This window comes from Palaemon carinicauda, chromosome 16 (genome assembly GCF_036898095.1).
Source record: "Palaemon carinicauda isolate YSFRI2023 chromosome 16, ASM3689809v2, whole genome shotgun sequence".
Taxonomy (NCBI): domain Eukaryota; kingdom Metazoa; phylum Arthropoda; class Malacostraca; order Decapoda; family Palaemonidae; genus Palaemon; species Palaemon carinicauda.
The window spans coordinates 132,273,588-132,292,256 of NC_090740.1; the positions used below are offsets into that span (position 1 = coordinate 132,273,588).

Consider the following 18,669-nt stretch of genomic DNA (forward strand, 5'->3'; position numbering starts at 1 on the left):
ATTTACCTCATTTTGCGTGGACGTCTAGTTTTTAACGACATGTTAGTTTCTAATAATGCAGGGTTTGTAATTTTCATGCCAACAACCTTTGTTTCTTTGTTTTTTTTTTCAGTGTTTTAATAGAAAATTGTGGTTTCATACTGACTAGCTTACAATATGCAAATAATAATTCTACAAGACTTGCCTATGTTTTTTGCTTGCTCTCTTTCCTTTTGTCTCTATTACCCCCAGTTTTACTTGCATGTTAATGAAATTAGTACATAAATCATGACATAAGTCTGCTCACCAACCTCCTGTTGGAGGGGTGATGAGCGACTTGCGCAGTGTTGTGCACCTGTTAATTTTTCGCAAGCAAACTCCTCTGCCTGATGCAGGTCTGCGAGCGACCACAGTAGCTTACAAATTTCACCATGGCGAGTTCACGAGACCTTACTTGTCAACGTTTTATCCTTCAGCATCTAGCGTACTGTACCCACTTACCATAACGCTACACGCAGGTGTCAATACAGCAGGCATAGGTGCCACCTTACCTGTGCATACCTATGCAGGTTCTCATCAAGGCCCGCCGTGCTAATGTTCGTTTCGCCATCAGGTAATACCAGCAAATTGTGCTTGCTAGGGACCGCTATTTTGGTAGCGCAACCTACATCTCTCTGCCCTATTTCAGTAGTTAGCGAGAGCATGCTCACTTGCGATCAGCAAGCTGACCATTCTCACTTCCATACAGAAGGAGAGTCTGTAGGTGAACATGATAGACCACCCAGTTGTGCTCGCCCTTTCCTTGGAACTCTACCCAAACCTAGAAAGCACATATGATGCCCCAAATGGACACCTTTGACTTTTTGAAAGACTTGCCTTAGTTTGCTGACCTTGTGCTGGTAATTCGGTAGGCAGTCTTCTCCGTACCGACATGATATAACAGTGTCGACCCCACGTTACACTGATCATCCCTTTGAAGGTTTCAGCGTCCTTTGGGAAGGGTAGTCCTCCGTCCAACCATAGGCATAGTAGCACTGCAGTAAAGCAGGTTTCTCTTACAGCTGCACCTTGTCTTTCATTCCCCCAGTGGTCATATAGGTACTGTACCAGCAGTACCCAAGGCCTCTAACACCGGCAGTGACCCTGAAGGGAAAAAGCTTGGTATAATCCAGCCGTAGAAGAGGAAACGAGGAGCCGATAGAATGAGAACAGCACAAATCTCCTGGCCCCACCTGCAGAGGGTCTAGTTATTCCTCTCATATCTTCCAAAGACGTTCAACCCAATAAAACCTATGCAGAAGGAGACTTCTTTTCTCCTTGCAGACTTTCACCATTCTTGCGTGAGGAAAGATGCGAAGACCATTTTAATGAACAGGCATTCAATATCTGAGCAGAAAAATTTTGACGACGGGTCTATCGGATCCCAAGTCTGAGTCTGTAAGGCCGGAGCATAGCAGCCTCCCTCCAAGGTCTCAAGTCTCTGCCCACTAATCAGTTAATGACATTGACCGACCCCAAGCTCCTATGGATGAGAGGTTGGGGGGTGGAAGACTATTTTTATGAAGGTTCTTAACATTACGACGGAATGCTACCTGTGCCTGCTAGTCCAAAGATTTCTCCCTTGGAGCGGAAAGACTCGGACCATGTCTTTCTCCAGGTGCTGTCTAGCATCCGTAAGATTAACTCCTTGGGAGAACCGTATCAAGTTCCGCCGAGTGAAAGGGTACTGTTCTATGGGACTTCCAGCCCACCAAGACTAAGGGGGCCGTGCCTTAGTAAAAAGGATTAAGGATGCCAAGAGGAGGGTTTATGCCCAAGTAGCAGTAGTTTCATAGTCCCTCAAGTCAGTGAACTTGTTTCTCCGCCAAATGTACGTCAGAGGATGTAGTACGAGATTGTTGACGAAGATCCGACACCCTTTCCTCTAAACCCAATAATTTTAGCCTTGACCCAGAATATGGCCTTGGATAAACTAGTTTCCCTATCTGTGGGTTTCATGCAAACATAGAGAGGGTAGCAAAGTGCTCTTTGCAAGCCACTGCTTCAAGGTTGCCTACCTCTATCACTGATGAGGAAGCAGAAGCAATGTCTGTTTTCATTCTCTCAGGCACCAAGACAATGGAATTTTTTTAGAAGGTTGGATGCTATCATCTCAAAATTCCAGAAGAAGGTACTTGCGAGGGAAGCTATGAAGCTATGCAACTCCTTGATGGATGGCTCCTCCTTCCTTAACGTGGAGGACGTTGAGGCAGTTGCCAAGAGTTAGAGGAAGGCAAGTCAAGCTTCCCTACTCCATCGGGCAGTGACTTCTCTTCTGTCCTCCTTGGTACCACTGCCACAGTGGTTGTCACGGATAAAATGCTGGTCACAATGAAGTCTCTCAAGCCCCCAAAGCAGGTTGCTTCTAAAAAGCAGTGGCCCAAGCAGCCCTTCTGGGCTAGAGGTGCAGAGTTGGCTGTTTCAAGGGGCTGAACCTTGGTCGGGCCATGTCCTCTGAGCTGGATACCATAGGGCAATGACTTCTCTTCTGTACTCCTTGGTATCACTCCACAGCAGTTGTTACCGATAAATTATTGGGCACAAGAAGACTCTCAAGCCCCAAAGCAGGTTGCTTCTAAAAAGCAGTGGCCCAAACAACCCTTTTGAGCTAAAGGGTCCATAGGTAAAGGAACGAGAGGTGGACGACGCGTGGCCGATTCCATTAGCAGGGGCATTCCTCCTGCCAGTCACTGGTAGGAGGAATGCCTACAGAGCAGGTGGCAGAGGTGGCTGTTTCACTGGGCCAAACCTTGGTCGGTCTATGTTCTCCGAGCTGGAAACCATGTCCTATTCGCACACACCATCCTTAACCTGACATCCAGTGATATAGAGTTCCTACGCCAAGCTATCCACTCAGGGAGAGGCTGAAGTCCAGACCATAATAGAGAAGGATGCTCTTCAAGAGGTACTAGATGGGTTTAGGCTTCTAGATTAAGGGGTAGTTAACATTTCCTCCTCCTCGAAGAAATTGTCTCTTATACAAAGTTTTATGTGCACTTGCCCTGATTTGGAAGTTAGACCTCCTTGGAATGTAGTTCGTGTACTACAAGCTGTGAAAGGACCACCTTACGAATTGCTACCTTAGTTACCAGAGTGTAACTTGATTATAAGACTGTTTTCCTGTTAGAATGGCCACTGCCAAGAGTGTCAGCAAGCTACATGGTCTGTCCTATGACGTTGCCCATTCAAGGGGATGGGGACAGATGACACTCTACTTAATCCCTGAGTTTGTTGCTATGACTCAAAATTCAACTGTAGCGGATCCTAGATTTGGGCCCTTCTGGATTGAGAGTGTCTGTTCTGTAACTGATGATGTGGATCAACTGTTGCTATGCCCTGTGAGGGTACTGAGGAAACATCTCAAGCGAACCACAAGACCTCGCCTGCATGTTGACAGCGTGTCAGTACGGGCAGGGTCAAGAGGAGGATTACTCAGAACACAATCTCTCCCTTGATTCGGCAGGTGATTGTGCGAGCCCTAGATCTAGACTCAATTCCTCTCGGTTGGAAAACCAAAGCTCACGACGTCGGGTGTTGGCAAGTTCCTGGCATTAAAAAAGAACTACTCTATGGCACAGGTTTAACGGCTCATTACCTGCAAGACAAACCCACAGGAACCTGAAAACATTCTCCATAGGTCCTGTGAGGGGTGCACAAACGTGGGTGGAAACACTTTGCCTTCCTTGTAGGACAAGTAGCGGGTGGTTAAGGGCACACTTTACCCAGTAATAAATCTAGAATGGCTATATGCAAGTGACTGGCCACTTCAGTCTTCATTCACCCCTCTCTTGGGGTTTCAGCATCTAATCAACTGCAAGCTGACCTTCTGCAACTGCAGATGGGGTACCACAGTTCCTTTTGTAACCTAATATATGCCAATTTCCATGGAGATTTAATTCCAATTCTGCCCTTATCTGGCCAAGTCACAAAGCTTAGTTCACACATAATTACATGGATTGCTCAGGCCATTATCTCTTGCACACATTTTGGGAGTTACCAAGGTGACAGGATGTCTCGATTAAGTTCTTACAAATCACAAATCACCCAGGTCACAAGCCAGCCACCTGGTTAAGGACGAACACCCACCTAAAGGTGTGTCTCCACTGTAAAGTGTGAAAGGGTTTCTACAAGGTGACGGAACAAATGACAAATTTGGAAATAATTTGTACGAACCTTGAGCTCTTTACACATACCTGTCCTGCCATCACCTTATCCCCTTAGGAAAGTCATGCATTCAAAAAGTGACATCGTTTCTAGGTGCGTGTGAGTGGGGTGGCTGGTCTAAGCCTCATTGCTAGTTAGCAGTGTAGTTATATATTCTATATACCAAGGCACTTCCCCCAATTTTGGGGGGTAGCCGACACCAACAATGAAACAAAACAAAAAGGGAACCTCTACTCTCTATGTTCCTTCAGCCTAATCAGGGACTCAACCGAGTTCAGCTGGTACTGCTAGGGTGCCACAGCCCAACCTCCCACATTTCCACCACAGATGAAGCTTCATAATGCTGACTCCCCTACTGCTGCTACCTCCGCGGTCATCTAAGGCCCCGGAGGAAGCAGCAGGGCCTACTGGAACTGCGTCACAATCGCTCGCCATTCATTCCTATTTCTAGCACGCTCTCTTGCCTCTCTCACATCTATCCTCCTATCACCCAGAGCTTTCTTCACACCATCCATCCACCCAAACCTCGGCCTTCCTCTTGTACTTCTCCCCTCAACTCTTGCATTCATCACCTTCTTTAGCAGACAACCATTTTCCATTCTCTCAACATGGCCAAACCACCTCAACACATTCATATCCACTCTAGCCGCTAACTCATTTCTTACACCCGTTCTCTCCCTCACCACTTCGTTCCTAACCCTATCTACTCGAGATACACCAGCCATACTCCTCAGACACTTCATCTCAAACACATTCAATTTCTGTCTCTCCATCACTTTCATTCCCCACGACTCCGATCCATACATCACAGTTGGTACAATCACTTTCTCATATAGAACTCTCTTTACATTCATGCCCAACCCTCTATTTTTTACTACTCCCTTAACTGCCCCCAAAACTTTGCAACCTTCATTCACTCTCTGACGTACATCTGCTTCCACTCCACCATTTGCTGCAACAATAGACCCCAAGTACTTAAACTGATCCACCTCCTCAAGTAACTCTCCATTCAACATGACATTCAACCTTGCACCACCTTCCCTTCTCGTACATCTCATAACCTTACTCTTACCCACATTAACTCTCAACTTCCTTCTCTCACACACCCTTCCAAATTCTGTCACTAGTCGGTCAAGCTTCTCTTCTGTGTCTGCTACCAGTACAGTATCATCCGCAAACAATAACTGATTTACCTCCCATTCATGGTCATTCTCGCCTACCAGTTTTAATCCTCGTCCAAGCACTCGAGCATTCACCTCTCTCACCACTCCATCAACATACAAGTTAAACAACCACGGCGACATCACACATCCCTGTCTCAGCCCCACTCTCACCGGAAACCAATCACTCACTTCATTTCCTATTCTAACACATGCTTTACTACCTTTGTATAAACTTTTCACTGCTTGCAACAACCTTCCACCAACTCCATATAACCTCAACACATCCCACATTGCTTCCCTATCAACTCTATCATATGCTTTCTCCAGATCCATAAACGCAACATACACCTCCTTACCTTTTGCTAAATATTTCTCGCATATCTGCCTAACTGTAAAAATCTGATTCATACAACCCCTACCTCTTCTAAAACCACCCTGTACTTCCAAGATTGCATTCTCTGTTTTATCCTTAATCCTATTAATCAGTACTCTACCATACACTTTTCCAACTACACTCAACAAACTAATACCTCTTGAATTACAACACTCATGCACATCTCCCTTACCCTTACATAGTGGTACAATACATGCACAAACCCAATCTACTGGTACCATTGACAACACAAAACACATATTAAACAATCTCACCAACCATTCAAGTACAGTCACACCCCCTTCCTTCAACATCTCAGCTTTCACACCGTCCATACCAGATGCTTTTCCTACTCTCGTTTCATCTAGTGCTCTCCTCACTTCCTCTATTGTTATCTCTCTCTCATTCTCATCTCCCATCACTGGCACCTCAACACCTGGAACAGCAGTTATATTTGCCTCCCTATTATCCTCAACATTCAGCAAACTTTCAAAATATTCCGCCCACCTTTTCCTTGCCTCCTCTCCTTTTAACAACCTTCCATTTCCATCTTTCACTGTCTCTTCAATTCTTGCGCCAGCCTTCCTTACTCTCTTCACTTCTTTCCAAAACTTCTTCTTATTCTCTTCATATGACTGACCCAATCCCTGACCCCACCTCAGGTCAGCTGCCCTCTTTGCCTCACGTACCTTGCGCTTTACTTCCACCTTTTTCTCTCTATATTTTTCATACTTCTCTATACTATTACTCTGCAGCCATTCTTCAAAAGCCCTCTTTTTCTCTTCCACTTTCACCTTCACTCCTTCATTCCACCATTCACTGCCCTTCCTCATGCTGCCTCCAACAACCTTCTTGCCACATACATCACTTGCAATCCCAACAAAATTTTCTTTTACTAACTTCCATTCCTCCTCTAAATTACCAGTTTCTCTTACTCTCACCTCATCATATGCCATTTTCAACCTTTCCTGATATTTACTTTTTACCCCCGGTTTCATTAGCTCTTCAATCCTCACTACCTCCCTTTTACATCCACCTACTCTATTCCCCCACTCTTTTGCTACAACTAATTTTCCTTCCACCAAAAAATGATCAGACATACCGTTAGCCATACCCCTAAACACGTGCACTGTCTTGAAAGACAGTGTAGTTATACAGTGTTAAAAAGGCTTTTGGCTAGTTTTGAGCATTTGCCAAAATGATATCGACTAAGTTTGTATAGTTAGGAAAAATTCAAATTATTTCCAATTTTGCCATAGTGATTCATTCATTATACTGTTTACCAACCAATATAATCTTAAAAATTGGTTTTTACTGCAAAATACCACAGAGGAAAATGAGCATTAATATTTGATTATCTCTCACTGATAAGGTCCTAGAGCAAAATATTATAAATCCACTCCACCGTCAAGGGTGGGGGGGATGTTTAGCACTACTGTAGTCATCAACACAGATCCTACTACGCACCGTTTGGTATACGTTACGTGAAAATTTATCGTGTATGGTGGAAATCTGCCATGGTTTCATTTTCCTACTTGCCCTATACTGCATAATTACTCCCATGGAGGTGTAAAATTTAAAAGTTATACCTATCCAATGTATTTCAAGCCTTATTGGAGTTTTACTACTGTGTTTCTTTCATTTGGTTACTGGGTAAACAAAATTAAAATGATAAATTTGGAAATAATTTGTATTTTTCCTAACATACAAACCTGGAGCTATTTACAGGGTATTACTTTCGTCAACGCTGAAAACCAGCCAAGACAATTTTAGTGAGGGATAATTACCCCATCCGCTAGTTAGCGGGAGGGGGTTGGGGTAGACTGGCTACCCCACTCACTCTCACCTGTTGGTTGAGTAACCACTTTTGCTTTCTGGCAGGACTTCTAGGGGGACAGGGTGGCGGGCCAATTTGTATAAATAGCTCCAGGTTTGTATGTTAGGAAAAATACAAATTATTTCCAAATTTGTTATTTATTCCAACACATAAAAACCTTTGCTATTTATAGGGTGACTTACTCTTAGGAGGGAGGACGTTCTACCAACTGGCCTTGGTCATGACCCGGGGTTCCCTCTAATTGATCTTTGATATAATTAGTAGGAACCCTACCCTCACTAAAATCAAAGTAGTTACAAGGTAACTCAATGATAGCAGCCTGCAGAAGCTTGTGTGAGATAAGCATGAGTTATAAGACATATCCAATACCCTCCCTCACGAGGTATTGGTTTAGTAATAGAAGTATTTATTCATACTCAGGATGCACAAGGGAAATGAATCTTACCTGCAGAGGGGTAAGGTCAGCTATGCTTCGGTCTTGCGGAGCTGTTTCCCTAAGGGGGGAGAAGGTGAAAGAAAGAAAGGGAGCCAGACATTCTTTTCATTCACCCCAGACTAACCCGGGTAACCTCAGCCCTCAACCTTCTGCTACTTGTCCATCAAGGAGCCTGAGGCATTAGATCTCTTGTTGTGTGGCCACCACAGGACCATAGGCAAAGGTTTCCATGCTCCTGTGTGTTACGTCTTTCAGGTAGTGAGCTGTGAAGGTCGTCTGACGCTTCCACACCCCTGCATGCAATACCTGTGCCACAGAAACATTCTTCTTAAACGCCAGAGACGTTGCAATGCCTCTGACGTCATGAACTCTGGGTCGGTTGGACAGAGGAGGATCTGGATATAGAGTGTATTTGATTACTTTCCTTATCCAGGAGGAAATAGTATTCCTCGTGACCCTCCTCTTGACCTTCCCCATGCTGACAAAAAGGGCTTGTACACAGGGGCGAGCTTTTGCTGTTCTTCTTAAGTAACACCTCAGACTCCTTACTGGACATAGTAACAGTTTGTCTGGATCTTGGGTTACAGAACGAAGAGAGACTATCCGAAATGGACCGAACCTGGAGTCCGGCACACCCAGATTTTGAGTCTTAGCTACAAACTCAGGGACGTAGTTGAGGATTACTTCCCCCATCTCCTAGAGTGGGAGACATCAGCAGATAGACCATGAAGTTCGCTAACTCTCTTGGCCAAAGCCAGAGCGAGCAGGAACACAGTCTTCCACGATCGGAGGCCTGGCGTAGTGGTTCATAGGGGAAGCTCTTCAGAGACCTGAGGACCCGAACCACGTTCCAAGGGGGAGGTCTTAGCTCTGCCTGGGGACAAGTAAGTTTGTAACTACGTATGAGCAAAGAAAGTTCCGGAGGAAATATCGACTTCTTTCAGTATAAAGGCTGAGCGGTAGCCTTTGACTGCCGAGACCGAGAGAGGCATTTCTTCCCGAAGGTATACAAGAAACTCCGCTATAGTTGGAACAGAGGCATCAAGGGGAGAGATACCCCTTCCACGACACTAACCACAGAAAACTGACCATTTCGCCTGGTAGACTGCCTCTGTGGATCTCCTGATGTGTCCAGCCATTCTTTTCGCATCCAGGTGTGAAGTCGAGGCAAAGCTATGGCTTTGTGGAAGATGTTGGCATGTGGTTGTTTGAGGAGGTCGTGCTGTGGAGGGAGCTACCTCGGGATCTCCGTGAGGAGATGCAGAAGGTCTGGGAATCATTCTGCGTGATGCAATAGCGGAGCTATGAGGGTCATTTGCAAGTTGTTGCTTGCTCGTACCTGGTTGAGGACTTTTCTCATCAGACAGAACGGGGGAAAAGCATAAGCGTCCAGGTTTATCCACCGTTGTTGGAAAGCATCTTGCCAAAGAGCTTGGGGATCAGGGACTGGGGGAGCAGTACAATGGGGAGCCTGAAATTCAGGGCCGTTGCGAACAGATCCACAGTCGGGGAACCCCACAAAGTCAGGACTTTGTTGGCTATCAGAGGATTCAAAGACCACTCGGTGCCAACTACAATATCTGAGTTGCTCTGTTCAGCTTGTCTGCTAGCACATTCCGCTTGCCCAGAATGAAGCGAGCTGATAAGCGTCACCGTGTTGTCCTCTGCCATCTGAGTATCTCTACTGAAAGATGGCACAGCAGCTGCGAAAAGGTACCGCCCTGTTTGCTTAGATAAGCTACTACCGTTGTGTTGTCGCTCATCAACACCAAGGAGTGCCCCGCCAGGACCTGGTGGAACTTTTTGAGGGCCAGAAAGGCTGCCCTCATCTCTAAGAGATTTCTGTGCTTGTACCTTTCTGATTCAGACCATTGGCTGGAGATGTAATGGTGCAGCATGTGAGGCCCCCCCCCCACCTTCTTTTGATGCATCCGGAAAAAGCATCCATTCCGGGGAGAGAAGAGGATTGACCCCTTTGCAGAGGTTCGGCTCCGCCAGCCACCACCTGAGGTACGACTGTTCCTCAGGCCCTATGCGGACTAGGTGATCCCGAGAATCAGAGTGTTGGTTCCACTGGGATTTTAGTCGCCAATGGAGGGATCTCATTCTGAGGCGACTGTTGGGGACCAGTCGGGTCAGTAAAGAGAGGTGACTGAGAAGGCGAAGCCAATACTGCGCTGGGAGCTCTTCCTGATTGAGGAAGACCTGTGCTATCCCCCTCAGTCTCTGGATCCTTTCGTCTGATGGAAACGCTTTGTGCCCTAGGGTGTCTAATCGCATGCCTAGGTATACCAGTTCTTGAGAGGGGAGCAGCTAAGACTTCTCGAGGTTTACCATGATCCTCAGATCCTGGCAAAACCTCAAAGGTGTCTGTTCGACAAACCTGTTCAGTGTCGAGAGGTCGATGACTGGTCTCCAGTCTCCAGACGCCTTTTTCACAAGAAAGAGTCGACTGTAAAAGCCTGGGGACCCGTCGAGGACCTCCTGGAGCATCCTTCTCCAACATGGACTAGACTTCTGCCCTGAGGGCAAACTCCCGTGTGGATCCCTTCGCACAGGAGTTCGATGGAATCGGCACTTGAGTCAGTGAAGGGGGAGAGAGCGTGAACGGGATACGATACCCTGAATGAGTCACCTCGACCGTCCAGGGTAAGGTCTAGCTGTTAAGACCTTTTGGATGAGGGAGTCCTGACAGGACTTCCTCCACCTCTCTGCCACCCGCTCAACATCCTCGGGATGGAGCAAAGAATTGCCCTCAGTCTCGCTACTTCGACCTGAGGGAGATGTCTATGGAACTGTGTTGGCTCAAAGGTTCACTACCTGATGGGAGAGGAACTCAATGGCCCGAGTGCCAGACAACAGGAAAGTCTCCAAAGACTCCCTGGAAGACTCCCAAGACTGGTCTTCAGACCGCATCAGTTGTCCTAAGGATCCTAACCAGTAATCCAGCCACGAAGTAGCGTGCATGACGTACTTCGCTGCCCCCTCCGGGGTCAGGATTTCAGAGGCCGAAAAGGAGACTGGAAGTCCCGTAAGTTTCTCGAAGGGTGTGGCCTTCAAGAGTGCCTCTATAGAGTGGTCGAGAGGCAGCATTGGAAGAGATTCCCCAAGGATCTTGTAGTACCTCTGAAACACATACGGAGGAGGTAGGAGCTTGGAGGACGATCTGGATCAGATAGAAGAAGTGGAGCCAGTTTCCTGGGATACTGCCTTCTGTTTGGCACTCTTCAACCCCTTTGACCAGGGCAAAGCTGCACTGGTCCTGAGGTTTCTGAGAGCCGTAGAACTGGTCAAGGACCGTTTCTTTTCCATTTAGAGGGGCTGCCGATGGATCTGGAAGTCCATTGATGGAACGGATGCAGGATAGGACCTGCCAGAAGGCGTGTTCCGACTCCTTCCTCTGATCCTCCGTAAGCTTAGGGCTAGTGGCTGCTGGCAGAGCGTCGTCCTCGAGATCGTTCTGCCTTCCACGTCCGAGCTCTCATCCATAGGAGCCCGGAGAGGGTCGAAGTCATCAACTGGATAGACTGGGGATGGGAGACTGCCGAGGAGGTGCTCGCTTCCGGCTGCCGGGGAGGCAGTGAGGAAAGAGGAGAGGACCCTGGGAAGAGAGGAGGCGATAAAGGGATTCTAGGTGTTACCTAAGGACTGGGAGTGGGGAACGACTCCTTTCATGGCTTGGCGCATTACACTGAATAAGGCGCTGAGCCACGGGGAGTCACGGACTCCCGAGGATCTAAGGGGGAGATCCTTAGTAAGGCACTGCTCCTTGGGTTTAGGAACCTAGGCAGGTTTCCTAACCCTCTTGACCGAGGGAGGCTTCCCTACAGGCAAGATCGGCACAGGCCTACCTTTAGGGATAGGATCTGGGCTCGGTCGCGCAGGCGACCGTTGTCTCTGTTGAGGCCTAAGAGGCCGATTGTGAGCACCAAGATGGTCGCGCGCTCATGCGCCGAACTGTTGGCAGGCGGAAGGGTGCTCGTGCGCGTGCCCTTCCCGATTGCGCGCACCTTTTTCGCGCTCATGGCGCGCATAAGGTTGTTCGCGCACTTAGCGCGCAGTATGTTGTTCTCGTGCACGGCGTGCAGTACGTTGTTCGCGCGCATGGGGCGCAATAGGTTGTTCGAGCGCATGACGAGCAACAGGATGTTCGCGCATATGGCGCGCCATAAGATGAACCCGCGTGCCATGTTTGCCATTTTGTTTGCGTACGACAAGTTGGTCGTAGGCCAATTTGACCGTGCGCGCGAGACCTCTCAGGTTGGTGTGACAACTCATGGCTACGCTCACCCGAAGGCTCACGATAGATTGTGTTGTGTGAGTGCGAACGATCAACACAACGAGAGTTTGAAAACTCTGTCATAAAAAGAATGAATATGGTCACGAGAACTCGAAAGTTCAGCGTGAACTGTGCTGCGCGAACCCGAAGGATCAATGCAACGAGAAACCAAAGTTTCTCTGTCATGAGACCCCGGAGGGTCAACGTGACTAAGGATACGAGGGACCGAAGGCCCAACGTAGCCTGTATTGCGAGACCCCGAAGAGTCAGCACAACGAGAAACCGAAGTTTGCCAGTCACGAAACCCCGAAGTGTTAGCGTGACTAAAGTTACGAGTGCCCAAGTGTTCAGTGTAACTCAGGTTACGAGACCCCGAAGGGTCAGCGTGATTGACGGTACGAGAACCCGGAGGTTCAGCGTACCAGAAACCCGAAGGTTTCAAGTCGCGAGAGCCCGAAGGTTCAGCGTGACGGAGACCCGAAGGACTCGTGCAAGATCAACATGATGAGAGGGCGAACGGTCAACATGAGGAGAACCAGCAGGTTCAAAAAGACGTCTCCTCACAGCCCGAGGAGGAGAACGTCCAGGGTGGAAAGGGGTTACCCACCCTTCCATTCTACGAACTTTCGGAGAGGAACGTGCAACATACTCCACCGGAGGGGGAGACTGATTAAGGTCTACAGATAATTCCTCTGCAGGGGAGGAGAGTTCACCCAAAGGAGAACTACGCTCATAACAAGGTTCTCTTTCCGCCCCTGTAGGAGAACCTAAAGCGTAAGGAGATTGCCAATGTAAAGAGGCAATCTTTTCTCGCGAACTAGAGATATGTTCCCCTGAAGGGGAAGCTTGCCCTGGAGAGAGCCCTGCCACCACCCCTGGTGAGTTACCTAACTCCTTGGCGTCGGAAACAGACTCTCGGCCTGACCGACGAGCAACAGCGCGCCCACAAGAGGAGGATCGACCTCCGCAGAGGAAGGAGATGACCCCCTTCTCTCTGCTCCCCTTCGGAGAAGTTCGAGGAGAACTTCCTTAGTAGGGGACCATCGACGCCCAGCGATGGCCACAAAGACATAAGGTCTGAAAAGGAACAGGCGCTCCCTGGGGGAAGAGGGGAGCCGATTCACTAGGGAAGCTACCACCTTCACCTATCCCAAAGGGCTGACTTGGAGACACAGGCCCTGCGCTACTGCTTGACCGTGCCCCGGAAGGGCCTGGTCGAGGATTACCTTCGGGCAGAGATTTGGGTGTAGAGGAAGCAGAAGCTCGCGATTTCTTCGATTTCGAGGAAGACCCCGAAAGCGAAGATTCACATTTAGACTTCCTTCTTCTTACGTGTAAACCTCTCCCACTCGGAAGCAGGCCACTCCCTACACTCGGAACAGGTGTTGTCCCGCGAATACTGAGTTCCCCGGCAAGCCGGGCATAAAAGGTGTGGGTCCGTCTGCATGGACAACAAGAAGGTACCGCAGCAGCGGCCTTAAATACTTGGACATGTCCGCATAGCGGGACAATAACCAAACACACACCGATACACAAAAGAAAAAGGAATAGTAATAAAGTCAAGTAAAAGTGGTTACTCAACCGACAGGTGAGAGTGAGTGGGGTAGCCAGTCTACCCTAACCCCTTCCCGCTAACTAGCGGATGGGGTAATTATTCCTCACTAAAATTGTCTTGGCTGGTTTTCGGTGTTAGCGAAAGTAATACCCTATAAATAGCGAAGGTTTGTATCTGTCGGAACAAATAACCTTTCCATTTTTTTCTAAAAAGAAATTAATACTAGCATTCTTTTCTTTACTTTTTATCTGGAATCTACAATAATATTTAATATTAATAAAATATCTTAGGTAACATTTGTGACTCTTTTAGGGAGTATATGGCGGTGGGGGATGCCCTTCGACTGGTGGTGGAGGTTCGACGTTGTGCATATACGGGATGTGGGGAACCATTGGACCCCCACCAGGAGGAATAGAGAATGTTTCAAGACCCTCAAGGCCTCCCCATTCTTCCACTAAAGGAGCACTGTCACCTTCTTGAAAGATGTGAGATGGTCGAAGCCAACTAATCCCGACAGCAGAAACTGATAACGCACCTAAGGAAAAAATATGAGTTAATGATGTTCAAAAAATATTTTTATTTTTTCACTGCATGATGTCTATAATTGACTTGTTAACCAAAACTACTCTTAAGCTTTAGATCTTAAATTTATTTGGATTCCACAGGACAGCAATATTCATCACTTTCATACCACACTGTATGAATAAGGCATCAATGAGTTAAAATTTTCTATAAAATGTTTATAATGACTTAAAAGTATATATAACTAAGCAGATGGAATATTAAGATTTTAGAGTATCGGTACCTTGACATGACTTCTTTAACATGGGAAATACTTGTGCTGAACCTATTTCAAAGAACAAAAGTGCATCTTAGCAACCATCTTTTGCAAGATTTTATACCGCAAAGTACAAAACAATGGTAAATTGAAGAAATTTGGCACAACCAAATATAGTGGAACCTCTACATACGGTCTTAATTCGTTCCGGGACCTAGTTCACATGTTAAAATGATTGTATGTTGGAGCTAATATTCCCATAAGAATGCACTGTACTGTAATTTGTATAATTCATTCTACAGTCCAAAAACCTATGACAACTCCTTCATAAATTACTACACATAATTACACATGGCAATAATAAAAATGCATTATATAATAGAGATGTAAAAAAGATTAATTATAAAGAAATAGTAAATAAAAAAGGTGTCTCTGGGCTCGACTTGTGTCGCTCCATGAAATGCCTCTCTAGCACCATTTCTAAGGCATAGTTATTACTATGTGAACTTTAACCTAACTTAGCTTATTTATTTTAATTTTTATATTTTCTATATTTTTTACATTTTCTTTTTGATTTTTGATTTTCACTCACTTCAATTTTAGTTTTCTTTGCTTTACTTTCTCCCCCTTCATCACGATCACTAGGCCGCTTCATAGATTTTTTTAAGGAAACTATTGAGAGAAAGATGCTTGGTACGGCTGCTTTTCAGAATTTTTCTGAAATAGGTTAAGCAGACATCATCATGTTGCGAAACTACTCGGAAAACCTAAAGTTTCTGTGGGTGATACTTATCAATGAAGTCAACCACATGTTGATGATATGCTAACATCTCTTTTATTGCAGAGAAACTTAAGATGTGCTCTACCTCCTCGATGTCCTCTGACTTACTTAACTGTGCTTGGAACTCCTCATTCTGCATGGCATGCAGCCCCTTGAGTTCCTCAGTGGTGAGCTCTTCATGATGCTCCTTGACGAGTTAGGTGATGTCATCTTCATCGACATCTAGACCCATGGACTTGCCAAGGGATACAATCTCTTTTACGTCTTCCTCTACAGCAAGCACAGGTTCGGGGCCAAAACCTTCAAAATCTCTGGGAGAAACAACATCAGGCCAAAGCTTCTCCCAAACTGAATTCAGTGTCTGTCGTGTTACTCCCTCCCAAGCCTGATCTATGATCTTCAAGCAGTGCATATTCAAATGGCTCCTCCAAAATTCACGCATAAATTGGTGCTTTGCATAACATTAAAGCATTGCTTAAATAAGTGCTTGGGGTGGAGCTTCTTAAAATTAGAGATGACTTGCTGGTCCATGGGCTGGAGGATAGGGGTGATGTTTGGTGGAACATACAGCACTCTGATGAACTTGAACTGGTTGATGATATCATCTAAGAGTCCTGGGGGGTGAGCGGGAGTATTAACCAAGCAAAGCAAGCACTTTAAAGGCAAATTCCTTAGGTACTTCTTGACAGCAGGGCTGAAAACCTGGTTTATCCATTCAACAAAGAAGTGCCTAGTAACCCAAGCCTTAGAATTAACATGCCAGAAAACATGCAGCATGTCTTATTGACTCTATGTGCCTTAAATGCCCTAAGGTTTTCGGAATGATAAACCAATAACGGCTTTTATTTTGCAGTCACTGCTGGCGTTGGTACATAGGGAAAGAGTAAACCGATCCTTCATAGGCTTATGTCCAGGCACTTTCTTTTCTTCAGCAGTGATGTATGTTCGACTAGGCATGTTTTTCCAAAACAGATCGCTTTCATCACAATTGAAAACTTGCTGCTCTACGTAGCCTTCGTCCTCCACGATCTTTTTGAGCTTCTTAATAAAATCGCTAGCAGCCTTGGTGTCCAAACTTGAAGCCTCTCCATGCCGAACAACTGAATGAACCCGTCCATCTCTTACATTTCTCGAACTATTTATCGATAGCGCTGGCCTTCTCACAAAAGATCGTTTCAGTGATCGTATCACCAACAATCTCTTTGTCCTTTATCCATATTAACAAAAAGCGTTCAATCTCTTCCAGGGTAGGGCTGCAACATTTTGAAATAATGGTGATCCCCTTCGATGGTTTGACTGTTTTAATGGCTGCCTTCTGCTTGATGATCGTCAAGATCGTAGACATATTCCGGCCATATTGTTTAGCCAGATCACTCACAGACACCGCTCTCATGTTTTTCTATAATTTCTTGCTTAAGTTCTAATAAAAGCATTGCCTTCTCCCTTTTCTCACCACTACTAATACCTGTACCAAAACTAAGCTTCTTAGGACCCATGATTATATGTAAAATCAAGAATAAAACTTGAAAAAAGGAAGATAATAAACACTGCTAATAAAGGACCGAACAGGGTACAACCACACGATGCGCACGAGAACAGAGAACTGACCGATGTGACACTCACTGGCGTCCCTCCAACGTGCTGCCGTCTACTGGCGTAAAGAAGAAACTATGACCGCGTATGGTCTACATTGGATGTTGGAGCATGACATAGGGTGTCGAGACAAAAATTCGATCGAATTTTATGCAGATGTTGGAACAATCGTATGTAAAGGCAATCATATGTAGAGGTTCCACTGTATGCTGTAAAACATGACAAATTTTTTAAATAACTTTAATTTTCCTAACTATATAAACTAGTTCTTATGATAAAAAAGGATAACAGTGAAGCTAGAATACAGCAATTAAACTTTTAAGAGGGTATAACCAACCGGAAGGTAGTTAACCCTCCTGGCAGTGCAGCTACAACAGGTCCTGAAGAAGAAACATGTGGGTTACCTCCTGCAGGAATAAGACACAGGCTATTGATGTTTCCCTGCCTGTAAAACTGGTTGCCAAGAGATTTTAGGACAATGGATAGTGTCTGCTCAGTTAAGCTTGAATGCTCTTGATTTGAGTTCATTCAGAGGAGAGAATTGTAGTTCCGGATTCTAAGTAGTGAATCAGTCCAATGATAACTTCCTGCCATTCCATGATCAGACACAGAGAACCAGGATATGGATGTTGATAGATCCTAGTTTCTGACCCGCAATAACTGCTGTACAGGAGGAAGAGATTCATCCTCATCTCCCGAAGTTGGCAATTCTTGGGGATGGTCTTTCTTGTTCAGGATAACCGTTCTGACTTCGGTACCACTAGTGTAGAAGAACCATTACTCACGTCACCCCAAGTATTAAAGTCTTGGCTCCCCTCCCTCGCTGTGGGGCAAGAACTCATTGCATGTAGTCCATGCCTATAGAAAACCTTTTCAAGGCTGGCTTTGAACTTTGCCTCTTCTTGCTAGGAAGACCCCCAACGCATACGCAAGCTGATTCGACACCCCGAGAAATATCTCTCTACTGATGTCTGAGACTGCAGGAGTATCCCTAGCTTGTCTATGCTTGTGGCAAAATTACGCACCGTGTGCGATTCATTGCATTTGCCATGAGAAGACAGGGATCTTCCTCTAAAAGCTAGAGGATTTTACCGATCCATGTAACCAGACCGTAAGGCAGTCCCACACGATTGTGAAAAGGTGTTAGTCTCTCAGAACACACATTTGAGCAAAAGGTGTGGGTCGCTCCACGTAACGTTTTCTCACAGCCTTGAGCATCCTGTTCAGGCATAAAACGACTTGCGCCTTGTCAAGTGTTCACCTCTGAGGCAGCATGGAGATGAAAAGAAAATGACATGAGGATTTCAAACTGATGGACAGAGCTCTTGAATGCCAGACTGACAATGGTATAGGTATGACTGAAAAGTAGCTGGTTACCTGAGAGTCTTTCAACAATTTTGGATAAAAGAATAATCCGGAGCTGTATAATGCCAAGCCAATACTTGAACTTTCAAATGGTCAAGATGTCATAGTTTGGTGGGTGATAAGGAGAAAAAAATAGTTTTGTGCTCGAACAATCAGGAGCATAACTTCCTGAGGTTACACCAGCTGAGTTATTCCTTCTGAAGGATGATCGTTAACCCCTGTTAAATGTCTCTTACGGACCCTGCTCTTAACCCTTTAACCCCCAAAGGACGTACTGGTACGTTTCACAAAACTCAACCCTTTACCCCATGGACACACCGGTACGTC

General features: G+C 46.0%; 1 protein-coding gene across 2 annotated transcripts in view; it reads right to left on the reverse strand.

Moving 5' to 3' along the window:
* Positions 1 to 14,053: 14,053 nt before the first annotated feature.
* The window catches only part of LOC137655883 (transmembrane protein 127-like), an 82,279-nt gene continuing 77,663 nt past the window's right edge, over positions 14,054 to 18,669 (reverse strand). For both annotated transcript variants that reach the window (XM_068390104.1, XM_068390103.1), the window contains one exon: positions 14,054 to 14,360. In XM_068390104.1, the coding sequence (XP_068246205.1) occupies positions 14,134 to 14,360 (227 nt within the window). In that variant the 3' untranslated portion in view covers positions 14,054 to 14,133. The remainder of the gene's footprint in view (positions 14,361 to 18,669) is intronic.